Source organism: Siniperca chuatsi, linkage group LG18 (genome assembly GCF_020085105.1).
Source record: "Siniperca chuatsi isolate FFG_IHB_CAS linkage group LG18, ASM2008510v1, whole genome shotgun sequence".
Lineage (NCBI taxonomy): Eukaryota > Metazoa > Chordata > Actinopteri > Centrarchiformes > Sinipercidae > Siniperca > Siniperca chuatsi.
In genome coordinates this window covers 10,643,465-10,670,642 of record NC_058059.1, presented here as the reverse complement: position 1 = coordinate 10,670,642, position 27,178 = coordinate 10,643,465, and the positions used below count along the sequence as shown (strand labels likewise).

The 27,178-nt window shown below is 38.4% G+C and overlaps 1 protein-coding gene across 1 annotated transcript; it reads right to left on the bottom strand.

Annotated features, from left to right (window-relative positions):
• Nucleotides 1-766: 766 nt before the first annotated feature.
• On the bottom strand, nt 767-26,767 carry gpsm1b (G protein signaling modulator 1b). The gene is made up of 14 exons (XM_044174040.1): nt 26,486-26,767; nt 16,873-17,094; nt 15,139-15,274; nt 14,681-14,823; nt 12,435-12,558; nt 11,981-12,096; nt 11,548-11,703; nt 11,352-11,460; nt 11,104-11,218; nt 9,742-9,812; nt 9,460-9,630; nt 3,265-3,427; nt 2,926-3,131; nt 767-2,779 (listed from the first exon to the last, which is right to left on the bottom strand). Exons 1-14 carry the CDS (start codon nt 26,545-26,547, stop codon nt 2,579-2,581), a joined length of 1,995 nt encoding a protein of 664 aa, XP_044029975.1. The 5' UTR covers nt 26,548-26,767; the 3' UTR covers nt 767-2,578.
• Nucleotides 26,768-27,178: the final 411 nt, after the last annotated feature.

Below are 27,178 nucleotides of genomic sequence, written 5' to 3'. Positions count from 1 at the left end.
TCAGCCTGCATTGCATTCTGGGTAAGAGGGAGGAAGAACAGACAAGGAGAGTGAGGGGGGGAGAGCAAGGATGATGGACAGGAGGAGGCAGGGGTGAAATTAAGAGGCAGAGAGAGAGGAGGGGAGGGCTGTGGCAGAATGCACGACGGCTGCACATGATGTCGTCGCTGCAGCCTTCATTTAAAATTTTAAAAATGTTGTGCTTCACTTATTTTTTTTCGGGTCCAGCAGAATATTGGAAGCTGGAAATATTATGTCATGACATGGGTGTAGGTGTCATAATCATACTATTAGAAGTGTTTGTCATTATTGACAGTGATAAAACTGAAATTGAACAATTTATTATTATTATTATTATTATTATTATTATTATTATTATGAGAGAATTGAGATATGTACCTTTAAGGTGTTTGTCAGTTAAAAGCTGAATTATTATCTTTGTGTTTAAAATTATTTACATTCCTACTGAATCTTGGTTATGCAACCAAACTAGAAGTTAACTAAGAAGTTTGGTCAGCTCTTTGTGCTTTGTTCCACCAAAGATTAGAGCTTGGGAAATCCCATTCATGGACTGTGTTGTTCCTCAACAAATCTAGGACTAATTTTCCAATGTACTGAATGTGATGATATTTCTGTGCTATAGAGGTCAGTGTTCCTCATGTAATTTCCCTAAGCTTAGAAAGAGGAATTGATGTGTGCACTTTACAAAAGCTACCCTTTTCATTATTTAGCCAAAGCTAAATTAAAAGAGACCTCCCCAAAAAAAAACATCTGAAACATTTTATTAAAAGCATGAGGGGGACATATTCATGTCCTCAAATGGAACATAAATACAAAATATATTTATATGTACAAATTATGGCAGAGACAAATAGAAGCGTACCAGGTACATTCTAAAAATTATAATTCACAAAAAAAGAATATGAAAATATTAACTTTCGCTCCCAATGTGTTGTTAATCAAAGATAGATGAATCAAACAGAACCACTATGAACTTGGTACATGACCCATCCTGGTTCAGAATATCTCTAAAGTTCATAAGCTTTGAGGTACAAAAATGAGGTATGCACTACTTCTGAATAAAAAGCAAGCCCATAGGTGAGGTCAAATACTTTTTGTACAGTACCATTATACAGATGCTCTGTACAGCAAAATGTTTCAAACTCTAAGCCAATTCAAGTTTCCTTTCTGCGGTTTGTACCTCTCTTGCTGATTTTAGAACTTTCATAGCAATAAATGGATAGAAATGTACACTGAGCTCTACCTGATTTTGATGATACACTGAATGAAATGATACTAGATGAAATAATTTGCAAATTCTCCCCATTTATGGTGCAAGTTGGCAAAACTTTGTTGCTGAAACCAGAGAAAAGTTCTCATATAATATTCGAGAGGAGGGAATGCCTTTTATCCCCAATAGAGTGCACTCTGTATTTCACAAAGGTAATACAAAGTTTTGACCACAGGGAGGCAGCACACACAACCTAGAATTAGTGCATCAATATCGTTCATGGTATTAGAGTCTTCAAAATATGACATATCTGCTTCTATTTCTATGTTAAATAATAATAATAATAATGGCAGTAAGCAGTATTGTGTTATCAGATGTTGTGGGCAGCAGATAGGATTACTTTAAAAGCTAAGCAGAAACATTAATTGGGGTTTGAATTATCACGCAACTCTAATTTTGAATCTATAAAATAAGCAACTATTTCATATCATTTGCCCAGTAACCTCAGTTACTGCATACTGTGTGAAGAGATGCATTTTTATAAATGCATAAATGCACATAAATAACATTTATGGTGAAAATCACTTTTTGGTCAATTTAAATGAATCATATTACTTTGATAACCACACTTCATTTTTTCTGACTTAGACAATCAGTGGAAACTTTAAACTAACCAAAGCAGTTTGTTTAGCACTGGACAGCCTTCCCTAATACTGTTACTGCACAAATAACACCAGTTTTCCATGAGCAATGGGAACAACAAAAATTGATTGATAAAAGCAGCATTGATCAGTATATTTTGTCAAAAATTCTTGTTTCATAAAGACAATTGGTATATACATTATCAATCATGTCTTTATAAAACTAGTTCAAATCTATAATTTTTCTGATGTTTTCATCAACTTTCTATCATTAAATCTTTTCCACGACTCATGCTTTAGGTCTCCACATTAATAGTCCACATTACACTGTATGCCCATCATGTGCTTCTACAAAACGCATCGGACACCAGGGAACACAATCTTGAGTTTGAAAAAAAATGCTGATTAAGGCATTAGATTGAGAACATATTTCATGTTATCATGTTACCCCAAACTTTTCTTCTTCCCCACACCACCAAGCTTAAATTCTGCTTGTTTTGCTGTTATATTTACACACATATAGAGCATAATGCATTGAGCAACATTTGACAGGGCACAACCTATTGCACATGGAATTTGTCTTGTAATTAAAAAGCTTGTTAGTTCACCCTTCAGTGCTGTCTTTAAAATGTTGGCTCATCCTTCTTTCATTTCTTCCGCTTTTATTTTCTTTGACATGAAGTTGTGCAGCGTTATTCACCAAGTCCTAGCTGGAAAAACCACCAGGTGGCTCTGGATCAGGGGACGGAGGGCTGTCCTGGTCGTCTGCAGGCAGCTGGACCCGCTGCTCGTCCATACGCTTGGCCTGCACCCTCTGGATTAGACTGAAGAAGTCCTCATCAGGCACTGTGGGGGCGTGGGGGCCTGCTTCTGGTGGGGAGCACCGCTGATCATCAATCCTAGAAGACTACAGTCAGAAAGATGAATACATTTAGAGTGTAGAGGCAAATGTGACATTATTATCTGGGCAACATATTCTATTCCCTATACAACAGTCTCCAGTATATACGACTCATAATTAAGAATCTAATCATATGTGAACTGTGGCCATACCTGGCACTTGATAAGCATGTTGAAGAAGTCATCGCTGGGTTCTTGATGATCTCCCTCACCCACCAGGTGTCCCAGATTGTTATGGGTGATCCTCAGGCCTGGAAGGTTACCAACATTAACCCGCTGGTCATCAAGACGGCGGCTCTGAGAGCTAGCAATCAAATCAAACAGCTCCTCAGTCTGGGGGGAAGTGGTAATTGCAGGATCTAGGAGAAAGAGAGAAGAGCCTAATGAGTGCGAATGTATTTGATGCTCTCAGGTTTTTAAAAATGGAGTTCCGATGTCCTTTAAATAGACGATAAAGGACTAACAGGTATGTGAATACTGTTCTCAACCAACCTATCATCTCGTTCAGGGATGGCACGGAGTTTGCAGCACCTTCTCTGTTGTCTCCGTTCTGTGGCTCATCAAGATGGCAGCGCTGGTCATCCATGCGGCTGCTCTGGAACTTGCTAAGGAGGTCAAAGAAGCAGTCTTCATCTGAGGGGTCACGGCCCAGCTTCTGCAAGAAAAATTGTAAGTTAGTAAAACACCCTTGTTATTGTTCAGCACAAATTGACGAAGACTGACAAGCTTATCTCTTGAAATCCTGTCATTTGTTTACTTACTTTTACTGGTATCAAGATTTCCTTACATCTTTAGGTGATCAAATATTCACCACTAATAATATAGATATTATCGGAGAAATTCTGCCCCATTTCCAAGCTAGTCTCTGTTCCACATGCCTCCATTCCTCAATGCATTTTCTCATAGAGGCTTTCAGTTCACCGCTGTTTCTGAAAAGCTGAGACATGATACTGAGGCCAGCCCAGCACAACAGAAGTGTTTCAAGTTCACAAAAGAGAATGTGGTTCACTACGTTTTTACTGGACTCCCTGATTATGTTGAACTGTTCCTACATCCAAGAAACATGATGTGCAGATAAAATAATTAAACTCGATGCCTGGATGAGTTGCATGAGGATGAGGATTTTCAAGATGGCCAGCTTGTGGAAGAGAAAAATAATCTGATTAACTCACGAGGGATGGCCTTCCTGGTGAGACTACCTTGGCCTAGATACTGAGGGTGGTTCAATATCATAAAATGTCATGTAAAAATAAACAATCCATTTGTATTTAAGTAAAATGGCCCACATAGGGGCACCCTGTAAAATCATATGGAAATATCAACAGATATAGGAAGTATATATATATATATATATATATATATATATATATATATATATATATATTGGAAGTTTATACAAGTTTATCAGTTATAACTTGAATATGATATATTATATCATATAATATATGTAGTGTAATTTTGTACTTTTGTCATATTTTTTTGTTTATTTAGTTTCTTGACCTAATAAGGCAAAAGTGACAAGTTATTTTAAAAAGTTTTTATTGGTTTAAACTTCAACGAGCAGTGGAACTGTTAAACACCAACGGTCCTTGGTTTCAGCCTCAGTTGGCAGAGTTGGAAATGAGCATATAGTTCTAATCAATGATCAGTTGATCAATGACTCAACCACTGATTGACTAAATGCTATTTATGTGTTAAATCCTCACTGCTAGTCAGCCTCTGACAGTGCTACTTCCACTGTTTGTTTTGAGAGGTTCTCTCTCACATCATACTGAATGATGCTCCCTCTCCAGTGTCACAACCTAGCTAATGTATTGTATAAGCTTTACAACTGAAGTGGATAATATATGCATGAAAAATATTTTAGCTCCAAATACACTGAGCCAACAAAGCAGATGTGGAATTTATTATGTTTGACCAGTGCTACTGAAATGTTCTGGCAATCAAACTGCAATGTTATGGTTCTGAATGAGAACTCATCTACTGGACAGGAGCAATAAAATGAACTGAACACAATAATGCTGAGCCAAAATAATAATTAAGCTGCTGGCCCACTGAGAAATTATCTGAGAACGTATACAACTGCCAACAAACTAATACAACTATCAGATAAAAGTAAAAACAATATAATAAAAAAACAAGCTTTCAGCTGTATCTTTAAACAAAATAATAAACTAAAAGTATGTCCTCCATCTTATTCTCCAAATATCTGGATAACCCTGCAGAGTAAAAACTGGAACCTACTTAAATCTGGAACATGAACTGTTGCAAAGAGACCTGTTCTGACTCGGTAAACCTAGCCAGATAAATAATTAAAACTGTCTCTTGGATCACCTTTTTCCTTAAATCTCAATATTAATTAATTTAACTAGTTAAAATAGTTACCTATGTTGAAATTGCTAGAAAAGGGAATATTTTTTAAGCATTAATAACTTCTATAATATACAAAATTAAATAGACATATGATAAATAAAATTCAAAAAGAATTCGTTCAAAATTATTGAAAGACAAACAAAAAATTATACAACACTATACAGATCAGTTCACAGCGAAATATCATAAATATAGCAGCATATTGTTTTGAAATGAACAATGTGTCTCACAAATTGAGCTAAACATTAATTAACTAAACTAACGATTAGGACTCATTTTAACAAGACATCTCAGACTAAAAATTAACAATCACTGCATTGCAAAAGCAGTTTGTGATGCCTAAACATCAACAAGATGTCCCGAAGCAAGTTAATGGGAGACGAGGTAAACGTAAGCATCACAGATCGAAAACAGTCTGATAGTGTCCTCACTGTAAAAGCTTTTTGACTGTACTTCAACTGGGGCGGCAGTAGCTCAGTCCGTAGGGACTTGGCTTGGGAACCAAAAGGTTCAAATCCACAGACCACAGTATGGAGTGTGTTCACCTCCTGGGTACTGCAGAGTTGAAAAGTAGTCAAAAATCTAAAAGCAAAATAAAGTTAATAACCTCCATGTTGTTATTCAAGCTGTACAACATAAATGAAACATCTTACCAGCAGCAATTCTTCTTTGTCCTCTATCTATCCCTCTCTCTCTCTCTCATTTCTCTCAAGCTCTCTTTACCTCTCGCTCTGTCCACACGCCTGGCTCACACCTCCTTCTCCCCTATTTTCACCCACCACTTCACATCACTCTCTCTCTCTCTCTCTCTTTGCTCCCCTGCTGTACTAGACTCCCTCTAATTTCCTCTCCTCTTGTATCCCTCTATTCCAGCCTTCTTTGAATCTCTACCATCCACTCCCACCTCCTCTCTGTCTTCCTCTCTCTCTCTCTTTCTCTCTCTGCGGCTGTCCTGCAGGCCATTTTTGTCCTGTTCACCCACTGTGGGAAAACAACTCATTATGGGAAGCAGGGGGGTTTGACCCTGTGGGGAGGGTAGCAGTTCTGTGATCAAGGTCACATTATCAGCAGAGAGGGATAGCTGGGAGTGGGGGGTGGGGATGGGGGGTACAGTCATGAGTAAATTTCATGCCAACAGTGGCAGCCAGCAAATGACAAGAACCACCAATGTCAGCACTCAGTTCTTCAAAAACGCACATGACAAAGCTCTATAATATACCATTCATAATTTCTAACATGCACATAAAAACATCTCCCATGTGACTGTTATTTATTTGCTCTTTCCACACTAATCAGCTGTGACTTATAGCTGTTTCTTGGCCCCATGGTCTCTGTGTGGATCTCCTCACTTCCCTCTCTGTATTGTCCAATTAATCAAGTAGGCCAAAGGAACAGAACAAGAGAGAAAGGAACACGTGATGAAAAAAGGGAGAAAGAGAGTGAGAGAAGCAGGGAAATGAAAGCGTGAAAGAGAGAAGAATAAAAGGCAAAGGCAGTTCTTCCTAGATTACATCACCATTGTGCTTTCTAACTTCATATGTTCTACACACACATACATACACACACACACACACACACATATTAATTACAGATGAAGAACAAAGGAACATTTTAAACCAAATTAAACCTACAACGCAATCATCAATTGACCGTCTGCTAACCCGCTCGCTCCCCGAACAGCATGTCTAATCGTAGATTTTTCCTTATCATACTAAAAATACTAGGATTAACTAGCTCTACGCTGCAATACAAAAACAATGCTGTGTCTTTATTTCCATGTATTCTATGTGAATCATCAACTGGTGAGAATGCCGACTTTTTGCCTGGGATGTACAGCTTTAGCCTCAGTTTTTAGCATACATTTTTTTGCATATTTTTTAGCACATTATGTATGTAGCCATGCATATTTAAGACCCTTTTAAAGGGTTCTTATTTTTAAAACGAGTCAGCTGGAGAAATTAAAAAGCCAGCGGGAGATGGCATTTTCACCCAATTTGTGGAGCTAACGTTAGTTTAATCAGCTAGCTAGCTACAGCTGATAAAATCTGCTAGCAACAGTTGTCATTTTAGCAGACAAAATCGACTGTCGCCGTCTAGAAATGAGAAGCTTGCTTTTGTCTACCTCTGTTGGATATCGATATCAGGAATCCATTGTTTCAAAAAGTAATAAGAATTTTGAGTGATATATCTGCCACTGTTATCATTGTAAACTGCATATGTATCGTGGGGGAATGGAAAGCTTTTCAGGGGTAGCAACAGTAACTAAGTGGGACGTAGCTTAGCTAACAGTCAATTGCAAACCACTGTACCTAAAGCTAAAAAACAATCAACCAACCAATCATAATCTTGGAACAATGAACCTCTGTCACCTCTGTAGAATACAGCCTTATATGTCTTATCCGCAAGCATGACTACAAGTGTGTCAGATAACAGTACAAACATTTATAATAAGTTAACTAACATTGTAAAATTTGTATAGTGTGTATTCTGCTAACGAAGACTCTGTGATATGACAAAAGCTCCGGACAAGGTGATTAAGTAGTAGATTGTTTTATCAAGTGCTGTTTCCAAGGTCGACAATGAACTGTCAAGTTCAACTTTTAAACCAACATGAATAAGAGGTCGGTGGAAAGTTTGGAGATCTACAGTTCCATTACAACAGAGCTTACTCCATCTGCTGATGAAGACCATGTGATACGGTCGAAAGCTACGAAACATGTGAGTTAGTGGACTTTAAGTTGAGAATGTTTTGTCAACTATATACTGTATGTCATTACAGCCCCAGGACAGTTCAGTCTATACTCATAGACATGCATCAGTCAATCTATAAAATCAAAGAACTAACCTAAAGCAGATTGAATTTAAGAGGTTTTTAGGTTGTTGCACCCATGATTTCAACTGGTTCATAAGAAATAACATTGCTAGAATGTGAACTTCATTCTGATAACTAACTAATCATTTGATGGTTGGTGCACTATTTATTTTGTAACTGCCACTGACAATACATCCTAATGACAACACAAAGTAGCTTTCTCTCGGATTTCTAGCTTTAGGAAAGAGTTCACGACACACCACATGGCTTTAAAAGACTGGCAGATTTGAAAAAGGGTATGCTTCAATGTCAACGGAATTACCAACATTTAGCTCTGGATGCTTTTTCTAGTCCCTTGTGATGAACAATCATCATGCAACCCAGTAATTTTCACTTTTTTCTAGCACGTCAGCTTGCTGATTACAACAATTAGCGTTGTCACAGAAACAAGGCATGATTAGGTGCTGTGGGGACACAGAATTTTAGGGATACAACAGCTGCAAAACGACATTCATTAAGAATCTAGTTCACAGCAAATGGAGCACTGCTGGCATTTAATGAGAAGACACCTCTACACTGTATCTGACTTCTTACATCATACTGTATATCCTCATGGGTAATTAAGGGAAATGTTCCCAATTTAATCTCTCTAATTTATCTCATTTTCTCTTTAAAAGCAGAAGCCCTGAAGACATTTTGGACAGGGGATGAACAGACAAGAATGGAAAACGTAGTTAAGTGAATTCAGCAGTTAGCATTTCAGGTCCCCTTGATGCTATGACACCCATATTTTTTCAGGTGGGCTCTCAGTGATGGAATTAAAAGGTGGGCATATCTTAGATATACGCCGAATGTGACTGATATTACACATTTTGGTGGGCAGCTTAAACCTCTGAGCACCTGAAATAAAATTTTGAGCTTCAGCAGGATTTTTTTTTTCTGTTGTAAGCAAAAGATTAAGAGGAAAATACCTATATTTAATTCTTTATCCTTAGGCTTTTTAATGACTAATGCTGCAATAACAAAGTCTCAAAACTGAGGAGTATTTGAATTTTGATACTTTACTGGAAACTGGACACTGTGTTATGAGTGCATCAATGTGTGGTGTCAGAGAATGCAAAACTTACATTTCATAATCACAGTTTCAGCTATTATACATAAATTCCAAATGATTAAACAATATGGGAAAACATTTTCAGAACAGGCTAATATGCAACACTACAGGGGACTGAAGTGTCAAATATTATAAGGCTGAATCGATCGACATTTTGGGAAATACGCTTTCCTGTTGAGTTAGATGAGAAGATTGATACCACTCTCATATCTGTATGGTAAATATGAAGCTACCGCCACCAGCTGGTTAGCTTAGCATAAAAACTGGGAGCAGGGGGAAACAGCAAGCCTGGCTCTGTCCAGAGGTAAGCTTATACCAGGCAACACATAAGGAACATAATTGGGTCAGAGTAAGGAGCAAATAAGAAAATAAAGCTACAGCTACTCACAGGCACTGGAGGTGGGACTTGCACAGTGATATCATCAGTGTCTACAGGGGAGTCCAACCACGGCCTTTCATCTGATGACTGACTGTCAGGATAGCCTTTTCTTTTACCTGGCTGCGACAGCTGACTCTTGGATCTCCTGGGTATACTTTCCAAGTCTTGGTTCTCACCATTCTGCAGCAAAAGAACATATTGTTGGGGTGGAATTGATAACTCTTTGTGGAGAGGTGTGTGGGCATATTTCTCTCTGGAGTGTCGCAGTGAAATGTGAGAAAGAGAAATCACCTTATCCAAAGAGTACTTCCACAGTTCTACACTGTCCATGCTGTTTCTCTTGGTGAATTTGGGTCTTGCGCCTACAGAAAAAAAATACATAAGTAAATAAACATTACTACACAACTTATTACATATCATTAAAACAAATATCTCACAACTGTAGAATCTCTCAAACAGTTTAGTCTAAAATCAAATCAAGCATGCAAGGCGCTCTTTGTCTTTTCCCTGCAGCAGCCTTTTATGTCAGCATTGGTCCCATGATGTTCGGTGTGGATATGAGGTTTAGGCAGACAACCGAGCAAACAATCTGAATAAGAGTCTGTTTGCCAGCTCTGCACCAGAGAGGGAAATGCAGGACATGGGTGTGAGTTTCTGCCCGGAGGAGGGTTCATGAAAGCAAATACACAAACGGCAGGGTGACTGTACAGATAAAGATTGCACAGTTTCTCCACGCTTCATTTTATACGTTACAAATGCTCCCAATAATGAGAGTTGAGGGGAATCTATAATAATAATCAATTTTAATATTTGAAGATAGTGTTAAAAAACATACTTTGCTTTAGAAACAATCCATCTTCCTGAGACTGGGGGTAAAGACAAGAATCTTACCCCAAAAATGTACACACCCTTTGCTTTCTCTCACATTTAGCCTCAGTTTAGACATAGCACAGACACTGTCGGTCTGTTATGTCTGTCTCACCCTAACTTAATTTTACATTTTAATGGCCACCTTGTGTACACATACAGTATTCCAGCTAGCTTACTTAAGCCCACACATTATTTTTGTCAAACATTGAAGTTAAAAGAGCAAAATCTAAAAACAATTTAAAAATAGATTTTAAAGTCTGTTATCTGTAGTTTAAAGGTGATGTATAAAAGCACATGTACTAAACCCCTCGGTCAAGTTTCTACCTGAATAGATTTAATAGATATTTATTTTAATTTTAAAAAACTCTACAAAGATCCCAACTCTGTCACATTTAGACTCATATGTGTAAATTAAAGTGACATTATCTGATCAACTATAATTAGTGGGAACAGTGACAATGTAATGTTTTAATGACATAGTAATATATATATATATTAATTATACACACACACACACACACTTTTGTTTAAGTAACAGTTCAACATTTTGAGAAATACACTTATTTGCTTTCTTGCTGAGAGTTAGATGAGGAGATCAATAGCAGCTAAAAATGAAGCTACAGCTAGTTAGCTTAACTTAGCATAAAGACTGGAAACAGGGGGAAACAGCTAGAATGGCGCTGTTTGAAGGCAACAAAATCTGCCTCCCAGCACCTCTATAGTAGTAGTATATAATTGACCATTCTATATTATATAAAAAAGGTAAAAAGAACGAAGCGTCACCTTGCATCTCAAACTCTGAGCTGGAGGGTGAAAGGTCGCTCTCATTGACCCCCAGAGCCTCCATCAGCTGCTCCACATTCATTCTGGCTGTCAGTTCCCCATTTCTGTCTCCAATCTGAGGAGGAAATGAAGAGGCAGAGACAAAGAGACAAACAGAGCCAGACGAGTCAAAATAGGTTGAATGCAAGAAGCCTTAACTTTCCCAAAAGGTACATTCTTTGAGAATGACTGTGTTTGTAATGTCTCACTTCTTTAGAGATGTCCAGGTGCTTTCGGGCATAGTGGAGAGCTTGTTTGTGGTTCCCTAAAGACACGTATGCATTTCCCAGACTCCAGCAGGCACGGCCCTCACCGACTCTAATGACACATGAACATGCAGTCAAATGTTAAAAAAAAACAATTCCTTTGTGTGTATGCATTAGATATAATTCTTGCTCATTCTACCTATCAGTAAGCTCCTGGGCTATGTACAGGTGTTTCAGGTGGTAGTCTATGGCCCTCTCATACTGCTGCAAAAGAGTGTAGGTGTTTCCAAGGCTGTAACAGGCCTGAGCCTCCATCACCTGGTCCCTCAGCTGCCTAGACAGCTGCAAAGTTTTCCTATAGAAAAAGAAACAGAGGGATAAACCAAGTAAAGGAAACATTGAAGATGTAGAGAGTAACAAAGGGAGAAAGAAAGAGGTGAGTGATTGATGGAATAAGAGTTTGGGAGGAGAAAAGAAAAGGAAAAAATAGTCTTTTAAGAGTTCTTGTGTCATGCATCAGAATCGGGGGTTTTTTCATATTCAATTTGTACTTCAGTCACATTTTCACTTTTGCAGAAATTGGTTCACTTCACTTTACCTCCACTAGATGTCAGACTCCCCTCTTTCCTCACCTGTAGTACTCCGTGGCTGTGTTGAACTGGCCCAGGAATATCAGGGCATTGCCAAGGTTACTGTAGGCTCGCCGTTCTGCCGCTTTGTCCCCAAATTCTTTGGCTATGGATAATCGCTGTGAATGACAGAGCAGAAAGGTCAATCAAAGATGTGTTTAGGTTTATGTTCAGAGTATTTTTAAGACCTTAAATAAGGCGACACGACAACAAAACTGCAGTGTCTCTTAATTTGCATTTCCACTCCCATGAAGTGCATTCCAGTGCAATATCATGGCGAGCCACAAAGTTACTGAATAGCTGCAAGGTGAATGACCTTGTATCAGAAGTAAAGTCAGGCTGTTGCTCTGGCGACGCAAGGTCACTGTTCTGTCCTGGCACAACAACAAGGCCGGTAACTCTTACCTATGCACTAGTAGTATTAATATGATGCCGGTAAGTATTTTGAATTTCTTACCTGACGGTGGAACTTGATAGCTTCGACAAAGTTTCCCAGTAGATAGTGGGTGTTGCCCAGGTTCCCATAGGCCCTCCCCTGAGCAGCTCGATCTCCAAGTTCTTTGACCAAACACAAGTTCATCCTACAGAAATAAGTACACACCAATTTAGTAGTAGTATGTAAATTATGTTAAAGTAAATTGTTAGTATATATGTTAACAAATGTATTAATTAAATTTTTTCCATCCAGTAATCCACTGACATTAGACAACAGCTAAATATAAGTGTGTAATATATTTCTAATTATTGGTGTAAAACAATACTATATGTTTATTATGATTAGTTATGAAACACACAAGCTTACTGTATTTTTTTTGCATATGATAATTGAGGCTTTAAAATGTACCTTGTATTCATGTATGAATCATCTCTTTCACCTTTGAGAGTTTCACAATTTGATGTTAATTGCTCCATTGTTTAAAAATTGCCTTTAATAGGGCCTAGATAATTGCCCTGTGAGATGAGCTATTATTATGGGTTTATTATGTTTTTTTTTTATCCAGGCAACACCAAATGTGCATGCTCTCGTAGAAAAGGTTTCAGTCGTAGTCATCTGGACACTGTTTTCAAAATCAAGACGTTTCGGCTCCCATCCGGAAGTCATTCTCAATTGTGAAAAAATGAAATGAAAATTTTTTTCACAATTGAGAATGACTTCCAGATGGGAGCCGAAACGTCTTGATTCTGAAAACAGTGTCCAGATGACTACGATTGAAACCTTTTCTACGATAGAACACTCCTGGACGAATGACGGACTACACCGTCTTAAATGTGTATGCTATTCAGCACCAACCTGCTTCACATTCCTGGAACTACAAACATTTCCACCAGTGAGTTGCCTTTTTCTAGTAACATAGCCACTTTTTCTGCACTTTGCTTTAATTTAAAATGTATTACATCTTATCACTGATCTACACATAAACCACAAAAATAAAGTGTAATATATTTGTTGCTCTTATTTCCTGATATATAATTTATTCAGTAAGGTTTTCCCTTCTTTGTAGAGGTACTCCAAATTGACACTGCATTTCCTTTAAATGTCATTAAGAGTCAACCTGAGACCAATTCAAAGCCCATGATTTTGAAAGAAATGTAGTATATCTAGACAAACTTGAATGTCAGAGCGAAAACTCTTCTATGAAGAAGTTCAAAGAACTGTACACAGAATTCAGATAATGGCGTGGAGATAAAATATATGTATAATATTTGAGAGTGAACACATTCTTTACAAAAGGCTGTTGTCCAACCAAACTGAGCAACCCAAGGACAAATCGGACAAAACTGCAGCGCTCTTTAGCTGTCAGGGAAGATCTTGTCAAAAGAACAGCAGTCAGTGTAGTATTTCACATGAGGCAGATTGGCCTGAAGGAACTGCTTTATACAGAGAGGCAAACATGAGCCTGGATTTTGCCAGAAGGCATGTGAAACACGGAGAGCATAGAGTAAATTATTCTGTGATCTAATTAAAATAAACTGAAATATTGGACAACAATGGAAAGTAACATTCTGTTGAAAACAGACACAATTTATCATCAATTCTCACAGTGTCCCCGTTGTAAAGTATGACAGTAGCAGCATTATGTGAGGTTGCTTTTAAGCATCAGGGACTGAGGGGACTGTGAGAATAAATGGAATAATTAATAGTGGCAAATTCAAGTAAATGTTATTCTATATAAGAGTGAGCAAGACACAGCCAAATCAAGTCTGGACTGCTTCTTGACAAAAACCGTGAAATTGTGAACAGACAAGACTGAAATATCAGTGAAAATCTGTGTATTGTCTTTATTAGGTTAGCCTTTTTTCCTCCCACAGATGCTCTCCATCCACGTTAATTAAATTTACCAGTAATCCAAATTAAATCTGCATGTAAAAATAACAAAAAAACACAAATCCAGATGTTCCACGCAGGCACAGATGTATTCAAGAATAGCCGAAGGGGTAAAAAACTGTAAGAGGTGAGTCAAGTAGTCAAGTAGTGACACATGCCAATTTATATGAGATTTCTGTATGTAATTTTGGAAAAGCAAAATATTCTGAATGTATCAATATTGAGGAGTTTTCTGCATTAAATCCATTTTGACACCACAAAATGCAGTTTAACTCATTTGTCTAGGCTACCACTGTGATCTAGATTTTCTGTTGTATACATCTTTTATTAGAACAGATCTAATAAAAGTAATGCGTTCATTACTCAACAATACATACTCATAGAAGCCAGTAGCCCTTTGCAGTGTGTCTCTGACATCAGGAGGCAGGTCCCCTGGTTCCTGGGTGCAGCCCCATAACTGCTGTTTACCCTTCGCATGAAACACATTCCCTACATTATACAGTGCTCTGGCCTCTCCAACCTACAACCAGACAATAAAGAGACACACAAAAGAAAGGTTAAAAAAAAAGAGTGAAAAGGATGCAGAAAGATATTGCTGCAGATATCAAGATACAGTATGTGTGTAGATCTATTACAGATTACAAGACTTTTTTTATTCTAAAAATGTCTTCTTTTTTTATAAAAATAGAGTATATACATGTAAAATGTCTCAAATATTAAATAAAGATTCTGTAGGACAGGTTTCATGTGGTCAAAGGAGCAAATAAACAATACCAGCAGCAAACTTCTGAATGTATTGTAGCTTTTTGAAGACTTTTAAGGAGATGCTTGTTACCTTGTCGCCCTGCTCTTGAGAAATATCCAGATGTCTTTGACAGCACACAACAGCCTCATCAAAGCGCCCCAACACTTTTAATGTGTTACCAAGGTTGCCACTGGCTTTTCCTTCTCCAATTCTGTCTCCTATTGTTCTGAGAAAGTAAGGAAACACATTTTTGGTGTTCAGTGGTGGGAGCAAATGTTAATGTCATTTAAATGATAGGTATTAAGGTACTGTAGCAAGATTTAATTGGGAGATGATATATAGTACATTTTTAATTGGTTGCTTATTTCCTAGGACCAGGTCCCAGTGGCCCCGGTGAGACCGTAATGCAACAAGGTAAATCTCTCCAGGGTCTCTGATCACTTCACTGTTGAAGTACCAGCTGCACTCACTGCAGGGGACCGGATTACTCATGCAAGCTGAATATCCAGCTGGTAGTTGTCAACTATTACTATATGAAAGTCCCCTCACTTTGTCATGGAATTTTCATTGTCTAACTCAGTGTCAACGCAATAAAATCCCTGATGCTCTTTATGCATCTAATAAGTAAAGTAAATAAAATCTGTCAGGAATGATAACTTGAATCCTTCTCTTTTTCAAATAGCAGAATCATTAGCATATCATTCTATAGATAGATAGATAGATAGATAGATAGATAGATAGATAGATAGATAGATAGCATATTGCATACATTAGCTGAGTGTAGTGATATGAATAACTATTACCCAGCTTCAAGGCTTTCTTTATTAATGATTAAACCATTATCAGAACACAACTAGGAGGATTTCTTTTTCACTGAATTGCAGTCAGGCTTCAGAGGTGGCCACAGTAGAATTTCTGTGTTTTAATTTGTTATAAATTACATTGTTTCATCTGCTTCAGTCACTGATGTATCAAAAACATTTCAAACAAAATTAACCATATCAGACAAAAGCATAGTGAATTTGGTAGTAAACCAAGTTGCTTGCCCATCAATTAAAGAAGGAACAAGCAGAAAGGGTTATTAAAGAAATTCACCTCAAAGACAATAACATAACACATATCACCCAAAAGAGCTTAACCTGGCTTTATATGAATTTTATAATAATCTCTACAAATCTCACATTAACTATTCACAGGATGAACTGGATTACTACCTTCAAAGCATCAGTCTACCTAAATTATCCGAATTAGACCAACAACATCTTAACTCACCATTTACTAAAGCAGAAGTTCTGGCTACAGTTAATCTAATGCCTACAAATAAAAGCCCAGGGCCAGATGGCTTAAGAAAAAATAAATACCTTTTAAAAAAAATCCTTAGTTTATCTTAATTCCATTTTCCTGTCCATAAGTTCCCTTATTATGAAGATGATACTGTACTTTATTTTAGTGCCTGTTAAGTGCTTTAAGCCACCAACAAACAACAAAAAGTATGCATTCAGTGCCCACAAACAACACTTTTTGTATGGGTTTCATTTGGTTTTGAATGCAGGGATAAATATATACAAGCTTTTCTCCAAATACAGTTGAATACTGTTGATTGTGTAAAAACTGAGCCAAATTTCCCACCATCTAATATCTGATTGGATGAAAATACCTCATTCAAATTCAAATTAACATAATGGTTAGTAAATTGTGTAACTCACTCTCTCCTATAATAAAAGAAAGTTTATTCCAGCACCAATTCTCACAAAACTGAACAGCTCAAAACAACAACTTTTACTATGCAGTAGGTAGCAGCTATTAAAAATTTAAAATGCTCACCTGGCTAAAGTAAGGTCATGTTTGTGGTATTCCAGGGCTTTGCCATACTCCTTGAGGTAGAAGTAGGCATTGCCCAGCTGGCTGTAGATGGCACTGAGGGTCTTCAAGTCTTCTGTGCCGACCTGCACGGCTGCCTCAAAAAATGCTGTTCCCCCTTTAAAGTCCCCAGCCTTGCACAGCCGCTCTCCTTCCAAGGCCAACTCCAAGCAGGAGGCCTCCATCCTAAATGGTGCACACACAGGTTCACACACACACACACACACACACACACACACACACACACAGGAAAAGACAGAAAACAGTACTGAGCACTATCAGAGATAGAACAATGTATAGTAATATGGACACTTACAATTACAGTGGCAGTGCAACATCAGTGAGGAACAAATTGCCAGTATCACCATGACAACAAGGTCTGTAGCCATATCTGTGGACTGTTGCCTTAGCAACTGAGTCTAAGGCTCAAGATGAGCACCTTGAAAAGGTGTTGCAGTTTCCGCTCATTAATGCTCATAGCAGCCTGTTTTTTAAGAGTCTGATTTATAGACATACAGTTATCTTGTATTTTTGGTTGGCTATGTCAAGCTGATAAAGCTGCTTGCCGTTCCACTTTTGGAGTGTATGAGGTCAAAATGAACCTTGTATTTTGTGTATAATAATGCTTACTATGAAAAAATAGTAAGAGTAATTCATTAGCTGATATTGTTCATAGCCCATGTGAACATGGGGAAATCAGCAAATCAATAATGTGTCATTCCTGTGTCAACACATGATGAGCTCCCCTACATTGCTAAGCTGAAATATAATAGAAACAACATGTTCCAGAAATAACTATCAAAAGCTAAGTCAAGAGGAGCCTTCCTATCACTTCTACAATGCATTGGTTACCATGGTAACTGCTGGATCAATGACACTGACTCGGGAAATGTAAAAATCAATTTTGTGTCTATTGACAATTTCACTGTCGTTAAGGGGACATTTCAATCAAATTTGACGTAATAATAAATCTTACGGCTATAAGCTGCTATGTACAGAATACATAGATATGCTATTTTTGAGATGTTTGTTCAAAATAAATCAGAAACCAGGTGTTAAGTGAGGGGACATTTAAGAGACAAAATAATCATGTATCAAAATATTGATGTATCAAGTCATAAGTGTGTGTGTGGGGTCATAAAAAATTTAAGTGTACTACCACAGGGTCTTTTAAAATTAATTTTGCACACACAAAGCTCAGTCACAACAAGCACAACAAGGCCTTGTCAGTGAGTTGTATACAGAAAGTACAAACCCAAGATTCATTGTATAATCCAGGATAAACTAAAGACCAGCCAATTCGGTTGCAGTTATAAATTCCAGATAAGGTATTAGAATGTAGAGTTAAGCAGATGATCCTTGAATCTAATCTGTTTTACAAATGGCACCATTCAAAAGTATAGCAAAGATATGTGTACCCCATATTTAGTTTCACCTGCAGGTTCAGTAGAAAACTCTAAGTGCTGTTCATTTGTTTCATGGGTGCATTCAAGAAACACATGACCCACCTCTTTACACTCCTTCTCTCGCAGAAAGTATATTCTGTATTTACACCGGTCAGGGCCGCATCTTATGTATTTATTCTTTTAAGCTATTGTATCTGTTACCCTTTTCTTGTAGATGCAAATGTCTCCTCTGTCTTCCCACTTGCCAAAAACTTGACTGTAATTTCAATGGTGGGCTTTTCTCAATGCCTAAAAGGATTTATTGTAACAGGTAATTACATTAATTTACATTACCAATGTGATCTTCTGGTCAAATTTTCTCAACTTGTCCTGATCTAGAATCAGTGTGTTCACCAAGGTAATTTGGATTACAAAACCTTGCTTGCCAAGCAACAAAATGATCACAGAACTGGTCCTTTTCAGTGTTCTAGCAGTACCTGTGTTTTTGCTTGGTTCGTGTTTTATCCACATACACCTGTAGCTCCAAGTGTAAAGGTCTTAGCATAGCTTGGGGTCGGGGTCCGTGGTGGACCAGTCTACACATAGCTCTCTCAGCTCCAGTCAGAGGGCAGGGCTCAGATGCCATGAGGGCAAAGGTTAGAAAGACTATGTAAAAAAAAAAAAAAAAAAATCGAAATGAGCAACTCTTTACAAAGAGATTGCAGTTTATTCAAGCAGTGCACTTATAACTGATACTGCAGTGCTTTAGTGATATCAGCTAACTGAGATGAAATTTCCAGTTTCCAAGTCCATATTGTCCATGGAATTACGCCATAAGAATCCACAATGTCAGCAATGTTTCAGCAAACCTGGACACAATCCAACTGAAGTCCCAGACCAGCCAAGAGTCACATCTGCTTTTCAAGCCCTCAAGAACGTTCCAAAACTGAATGGTGAACCCTCTACTCCCATAGCCAAGCCAGTCAGGAGGGAATTGTGGAAAATCCCATGAAAGAGCAGTTGCAGTTACTATTGTATTTCCTAGCAAAAACATGTTGTTTTATAAGTCTACAGAGGGCATGTTTCACTAATCCAACTGAATTTAATCAAGAAGTTGAGAAGTCCGTTGCCGTTATGTCATTCAGTTCTTACTATCCCCAACAGAAATGTGTCCTCTCTTTTGATCCTCTTCAACCTGTCCTCAGCTGTGACAGCGAGATCCATTATTCTGCCTTGCCATTGCAAGTCACGCTTTAAATGAGGGAGGGTGTAATGTAGGGAACATTTTGGGTGAGAGCAGGGGGACAGGCAGTGACGACAAAGCGAGTGCAATACTTCTAAGCATGACCAGTGCCCCAATGAGAGACAGAATGGAAGGATGAGAGAGAGAGAGAGAGAGAGAGAGAGAGAGAGAGAATCGCTAATCCAGGGACCTGTACCTCCTTGGTAGAGACCACACAGTGCACTGATTGGCCCACACTAATCCAACTGTCTGCTGACACTGGCAGAAACATTATTAGGTCACCAGCCAAGACAAATAAGACTGTGAGTAAAGAGGAGGTAAGGGACCTATAAATGTGCATACATCTTCAATTATTTTCACTAAAACTTAGGGTTGGGCGATATGACGGTATACCGTGCGATGGTAGAAATGTGTCCACCGGAAGAGATTTGACAATACCGTTTCCACCGAGGGAGCTATCTCTTAGTGTCTCTATTATGTATTCGGGGCAGGCTACTAAAAATAAACAAATGCGGGGAGCCCCAGTAGCTCACCTGGTAGAACACACACCCCATGGCTGAGTCCTTATCACAGCGGCCAGGGTTCACTACATGTCATCCCCTCTCTCTCTCCCACATTTCCTGTCTCTCTTCAGGTTGTTCCTATCAAATACAGGCAAAATGCCCAAGAAAATAATCTTTAAAAAAAAACAACAAATGTATGGATGAGTAATTTAGGTTCATGTTTGTCTGTTATTCTTGGTAAAAATCTTTAAATGTTGTATTTTGATTCTAACTCCTTACACAAAAAATAATGTAGGAACTACTACAAGACTTACATAATGTTTAAATTGCATGCAGATTCTTCATTGAGTAAACTGGTTACTGGGTTGATTAAGTTGAGTTCAGCAGGGGGGATCCCCAACTTCTAAAGTAAATATACTATGATCTGTATTAAATGATGGCTCTCACACCTTCCACTGTTCTTTATTTCCACACAACAAATAGCAATGTTGTATGTGGAAAATCCACTCAAAATTGGTAAGCATAATGGCATGTCCTCACAGAAAGCGTTTCAGTCGCGTTTTTCAGTCGTCCATCTCACACCCGTCTGACAGAACAGACACGCTCTTGTTTTAATCAATCCAGCTGTCTACACAGTATTGGAAGTGTATTTTTTCGCTGCCAAAACGCGGGTGACCTACACTCAATACTGTGCCTGAATGCTTCCTGCGTAGACAAACACGGAGCACTGAAGCTGCTGCTGCTTCTCTGCTAACGTACTGCTCATGCTATGCCTCCTGTGTAGAAGCGATGTAAGGCCATGGAAACATCATACATGTATTGACAAGCTTGCCACATGGGTAGCTACTAACAGTAACAATGGCTCTGTTCCATTTAGGTATGTCAGTAAGTCATGACAGCATGCACGATACCCAGGTACTTCCACTGAAATACCTAAATGGAATGCAGCCACTAATAACTGTATTAATTACCTGTGCAGGAAAAAGGTGTATTGAACTATGGTGGTGTACCATTATCAAACATCAAAATCTAGATATACTAACAACATATTTGTGAAAAAAACATCTTAATTACAAGGTTTACTAATTCAATGAGATTACCACAATATCAGAATAAATTGAGTATTGTATTCCTCTTAGGAGAACCCACAATTTTGCCTGCTTTTAGACATATCCTTCTGTCAGTTAGCTTTGTTGACCTTCTTCTCCAAAACAGATGCTGATAGTGCAGGCTGAGATCATACCAAGAGAGAAGCATGTCCTCGTTGATCTGAGGGAAAAAAACATTTGACCTTGGGAGTGACTCACCATGGCAGTGTCCATTAGACAGTGTTTTTTTCCCTTGTTGCTTATATCATAAACGCGATATGGGTGGGAAAAATCCTCTATCCCGGGTATATGTAATTTTATATTGTGTTATCAATCGCCTGTATATTGTGATGTAGTAATTATGTTATTATTGTGTCTGTCTGAAAAATCAGTTGAGAAACTGTTGATGAATGTCATAACCAGACAGAAGTGTCTGTTGTTGGCTAATCCTGGAAATTTAATACCTTACATCACATTGATGCAAAAATCATAAAAAAATTTCAACATTGCCTTAAAGCTGTCCTGGCCATTGAATTGCAACATAGCCTACAATGGCCTACTACAGCCAGAGATATTAAAGGGATAGATATCATGACAGACTGTATGGCAAAATCTCTGATGCTAGACAAATTTATATCATCTAACAGCATTTATTGTCATATTGACCAAACCCATAACTCTCTCAGTCTTCACTATATTATCAGTCTGGTTTAGACCGCAAGGCTTTGTGTGACAACCTAACAAATACAAACATTAAAAATATATGAAGGTCATAAAACTACTACTACTAGAGTAACTGAATTGTAACAAGTGTCCGTTTTTTAGGGCAAGAATAAACATTAGGCCATGTGAACCATTCAGTCTCCTCATTCAAAATGTGATCTGAAGTGACCAAACTGTCTTCTTTGCTCATAAATTAATCTTGCTGTTGTTGGAGCAACATATCCAAGCCCCAGGGCGAAAGTACTCCAAACATCTTTTAGCTGGGCTGGCAATAACAGACGAAAGTCATCACTGTGGAAAGTGGATGGAACTGATTACAACTGTAGATAACAGTCCTTTAAATGTGCAAGGTAATCTCCTTGGCATTAAACAAGATGGACTTAAAATAGCAACAACTCATTCTGCAACAGTGGGGGAAACCCACCACCTCTGAATTCCTTCAGTGGGGAAAAAGCTAAGAAACGTTGATAGTTCCAGTAACCAGATCTGAGCAAGTCATGAAAGCAGGGCCCACAAAGTTGTAGATTGTGCCAAGGCTATTCTTCAGTGCAAACAGGAAAGTGGCACTAATAGCAGTAGCCAGATGGATGAAAGGTACAAGGTCAATGCAGTTACAAAAGATCACAGAGGGAATTTATAATTTATAAATGACTAATCACATCCACGATGTAGAAGACACCAAATGTAGTTAACCAATCAGCTGTAAAGACCTTCATCTTGCACCAGTGGTCTGGCACTGAGCAAGACTGAATTGTTTCTGATGGTGCACACAGAAGAAGAAACCTAGCATCTGTCCAATCAAAGGTGGATGGCTTTGAAAGGACATCAGTGCACTGTCTTCATGGGAGCATGATAGTGATAAGGAGTAAAGTTGAAGCAGGTAACTACAGAGATGCTGAATGATGCCGTTACAGAGGAAAGACAAACATGAGGAGGAAGACATAAGGATACTGAGTCCAGCTGCAGATGGTGCAGGGGCCTCTGGAAACCACAAACAAATTATAAAACCCTGAATTGTAAAACAGACTGTGGAAAAAGGGTGTAGCCTTTAAGAACACATGGCGACATAGTTAAATATCTTAAGCTGTGCAGTTGTAAAGTTAGAGGCCACAATATATCATCACTCATCTTGATCAAAGTCAGTAAACTAAAAGTACTGCATGAGAGCAAGCTTGAGGGCTAACTGACAGATAGAAGGATAAAAGAAAAAGAGACCAAGAGTGAGAAAAGACATTTATAGACAAATAAACAAGACAAAGACAAAAAATGATTATTCTCCATGAGAGAATTTTCACAAAGTGACTTTCATTCTTGCCTTCTTTGTGGTTGGCGTAAGAATGGATCTGTGCAGTCCAGTCTGCCATTCTCTCCTCTGATTACCACTCTAATTGGTCTGTTTGGGAGACACTCATCCCATAATAGCCTGCCTGTGGTCTAAGAGAGACAGTCTCCTTCTGCTGTTACCATGGCAGCATAGAGCACATGTAACATATTGGACAAGTTTCAGGGAGTAAGTTAAGGAGGTAGAAGTGAGAAGTTTTTGTGTAAGCTGAACTGTGCCATGTCTAAGGTTTGTTCTTTCTGGGGAAAGCAGCATAATTTGAACAGTGAACCTTTGTCATATAATGAATCACAATTTATTCATTGTTGATATAAAAATATGTGAAGATCGTGTTCTTCTGCCATAGAAAGGTTATACTGCAAAATATAACTGGAATAAAAAAGAGGGAGACAAACTGAAGGCTAGGGTTAGGTTTGGGAAAGTTTAGTTTAGGCAATAGTACAGTAGCAGATACCCATTTGGTTGAACATATGAACTGAAAACCACAGTATCATGATTCAGTTTTTCAGAATGACTAGTGAAATAAAACCTCTGTGAAAAATTTATACTGTCAAATGAAGTCTAGTGAAATAGAAGCTTGCTCAGATTTAGGACGGGACTTCAGTGCATTATTAGAGCAGTTTAACCGAATCGAACCACAGTGACGAGGTTAGGTTAGCTTGACTAGGATAGGGCCTGGCAGAACATTGTCAAAAACCACAACCTATTCATGACATTCTGTCCATAAAAATGTACTGCACCGTACCTGCACAGGTCATGTGCATTTCAAGCAGCTAAATTATTGAATGGCACACTATCTCAATCTGACTGTGTAAAGGCCTTGACAAATATTCAATAATGTATTGTTTTATTGCATCTAATGTATTCGCTTCACAAAATACATACTGTATATACAAAAACTAAATACCCCAGATTATTGTCAGATATATTTAGGGGAGCAGAATAACCCATAAAAGATATATAAAATCATAATAATAAAGTTTTGAATATTAATTCATGTTCAGATATAACCTGAACATGAGATCTGACCCAATTAAATCCTGATGATCTATTTTAATTGAAATTTATTTCTTCATAAAACGTAGCATAATTTTCTTTCACATTTTTTTCCTTGAGCTCTTCCTTTATTCACAGATCCTTATTCCATATTCGGGGTTCTACACTACTGTCCCCATTATTCTTGGCTTAGCTGAGAAACTCTGTGCTCAGAGTAGTAATCCAGCCATAATTACAGAGTGCCATGGCTAGTTGTCAGGGAAACCAAAGAGAAACTCTCTAGGAATGTTTTTTCCTCTTGCAGTGCATGTCTCTTTCAGTAAGAGCAGAGCTGTCTCCTTTTTTCGTCTGATTCTCTTGTAAAACTGCATTTTGGATTTTCTGTGATTCAGTTTCTCTTAACCCTGTTGTCTGTGGCAATTTAATGGGGCAGTGTCATTAAATAAGGTCTTAGAAAACATTGAGAGAAAATAATACAGCATAACATTTAGGTAATAATAATTGTAAAATTCGTAGGGTTTTGTGATTTCCACAAGTGGTTAAGTGGAGGTTCATTGCAGCATTTGGCTTAAAAATGTGTAGAAGTTTAAGCTTTGAAATACTTCTTTCACAGTTGCTTCTATCCATAGTCCAACATTGTTTTCATTTTGACAATATCTAATCAATTAATGTCTGGAACCAAAGTCCTAACAAAACAAAAGCATTTTACAGGAACTGTTTGTTGATAAAGACTCCACAGATAATACCCTTTTGTGTGTGTTTCCTTTGAAGCTACAGACAAAATAGCACACGCACACACACACAAATATCCACAACCCTCATTGTAGAAAGGTCATGTATTGACTTTATCTGTTTGTAAAATAGTAGACCTAGCCATATGACCATAACCAGAACTGTAAGTCACTCTATGTATTTAACTTGTGTCCCTGTGTGTGTGTATGTTTGTGTGTGTGTGTGTGTGTGTGTATGGGTCTGACAATTGGGGACAAAAGTTGTGTCCCCAATTGGGAAAAACTGATTTTTGGGTCAGTGGTTAAGGTTAGGGGTTAGGCAAGTAGTGGTTATGGTTATGGTTAGGGTAAGTCTCAAGAAAATGAATGTAAGTCTATGTAATGTCCCCAAAAGTGACCTAAGTAAACTCGTCATTCTCACAAGTTTTACAAAAAACTAATCAATCACTTAAGATATGACATGACACAAGAGCAAACAAACAACAAATAAAACTGTCCCATGGACCACTCAGTGTAACTGTCAAAATACATGAGTACAGCTGAAACGATTAGTCGATTAATCAGTTAGTCGGTAAGCAGAACTTTTTTTTTTTTTTTTTTTACAATCAATTTAACTGTTTAGGTCATTTTTCAAGCAAAACCGCCAAATGCTATGATAGTTAACTGAATATCTTTGGGTTTTGGACTCATGGTCTGATAAAACAATTAATTTGAATACATCATAATGGGAATTTTTCACTGTTTTCTGACAGTTAATAGGTGAAATTATCGGTGATCAATAGTTAATAATAGTTGCAGCCCTTGTAATAAGTAGTACAAAAATATAGTACTAAGGTTCATCAGTTGTTAAAACTGAATAACCACAGTGTGAGATATTGCATAACTATTCATATTTCTTAATTGGAGCATTGAAAGACAGTTAAAAGTTAAAACTGTTTTATGGCATGGAAATACATGGTAGTGAGGCAAGGAAAGACAGAAAGTTTGCAAATGAGTGAGGCACTGGTTATCACATATACACTAAGTATGCAAATATGGGATTTAAACTGGTAACATTTTGACAGCTACTGCTACACAAATCTATCTTCCCACACAATGGGTATGTGCATGTTTCATCCATGTGATCTGCTGACCCTGTACATATGGTGTGATTCTGCACCCACCTGGCACGTTTAAACCAAAGCCATGTGTACTGTCACCTGGACACAGGCAGTCCTTGCTACAGTATATTCTTCCTACGTCCACATCTTATGAGGCTCCTCTCAGTCTGTACATTCCAGCCACAGCAGCTCAATGACCCGAGCCAGGAATGAGGCTTGGAACTGGGCTCTGGCTGCAACTGTGGCTGGGTCTTTAGCTTTAAATCAGTGAAAGCAAGCTGGTCAAGTTCCGCCTGCCCGGCTACTCCTTAGTAAGGAAACCCCTGAGTTGGCAGCCTCTATTATTCTCTATTATTATTCTTTCTGCCCCTTCAGCCGCTCCCTCCCGACTCTACTTTCTCTTTATCCTGACAGACATTCAAGGAGAGTCTGTCCCCCCGCCCCAATGTACCCCCTAGAGTCCTACCTTGAGTGCAGCCTCTTGCTGGCCAAATCCTGGTCCACACCGTTAGCAGCCGCCTGAGCCATACAACCGCTGCTAATCTGCCTGTCTCCTAGCTTGCTTCCTCCCGCTATGAGGCCCCTTCACTATTATTTCCTCCAGAGGCAGCCACCCTTTTCTTCTTCCTTGAGCCGTTCCGCTTCTCTGTCACTCCCTCCCCCTTTTTTCTCTCGTTCTTCGCCACTGCCTCTTTTTCTCCCTCCCCTCTTTTCTGATACACCACAGCAATGGCAGCTGCTGAGGAAGTGAGGTATTGTGCAAATAAACCATTAAAAACACACAGCCCCTCCCCGAAATGACGTCACGGGTGGGGGAGTTGCTTATGCTTGAGAGCAGAGCATTGATCACGCTGTCTGTGTTTCACATGTGAACACACATTTCATGCATACTCAAACAATGTATTTTTTATTTTCTCAGTGTTTTATTGTTGTTGTCTTTTCTACATAAAATGTTTGATGTTTTTGTCTGTCTTTAAAGAGTCATTTACAAAGACTTTCACTGTTACTTACCTCTGACAGCACCACAGTGTGGTTGGGTGTGGCCAGAGGTGTGCTTTGTTTCACCTGGACACACACTCAGCAGTGATGTCATGGGGTACTGGAGTACACCTGGGCATCACTGCAGCAAGGTGAGAAGTTTCAGGGAGTGTTAATTACT

Excerpts from the sequence above, each read along its gene's own strand:
- gpsm1b (XM_044174040.1), bottom strand. The coding sequence starts at position 26,547 with ATGGCTCAGGCGGCTGCTAACGGTGTGGACCAGGATTTGGCCAGCAAG. Across the intron at positions 14,824-15,138 it reads CTCAAGAGCAGGGCGACAAG|GTTGGAGAGGCCAGAGCACT; the intron begins GTAACAAGCATC and ends GTCTGGTTGTAG. Across the intron at positions 12,559-14,680 it reads AGGGCTACTGGCTTCTATGA|GATGAACTTGTGTTTGGTCA; the intron begins GTATGTATTGTT and ends TTATTTCTGTAG.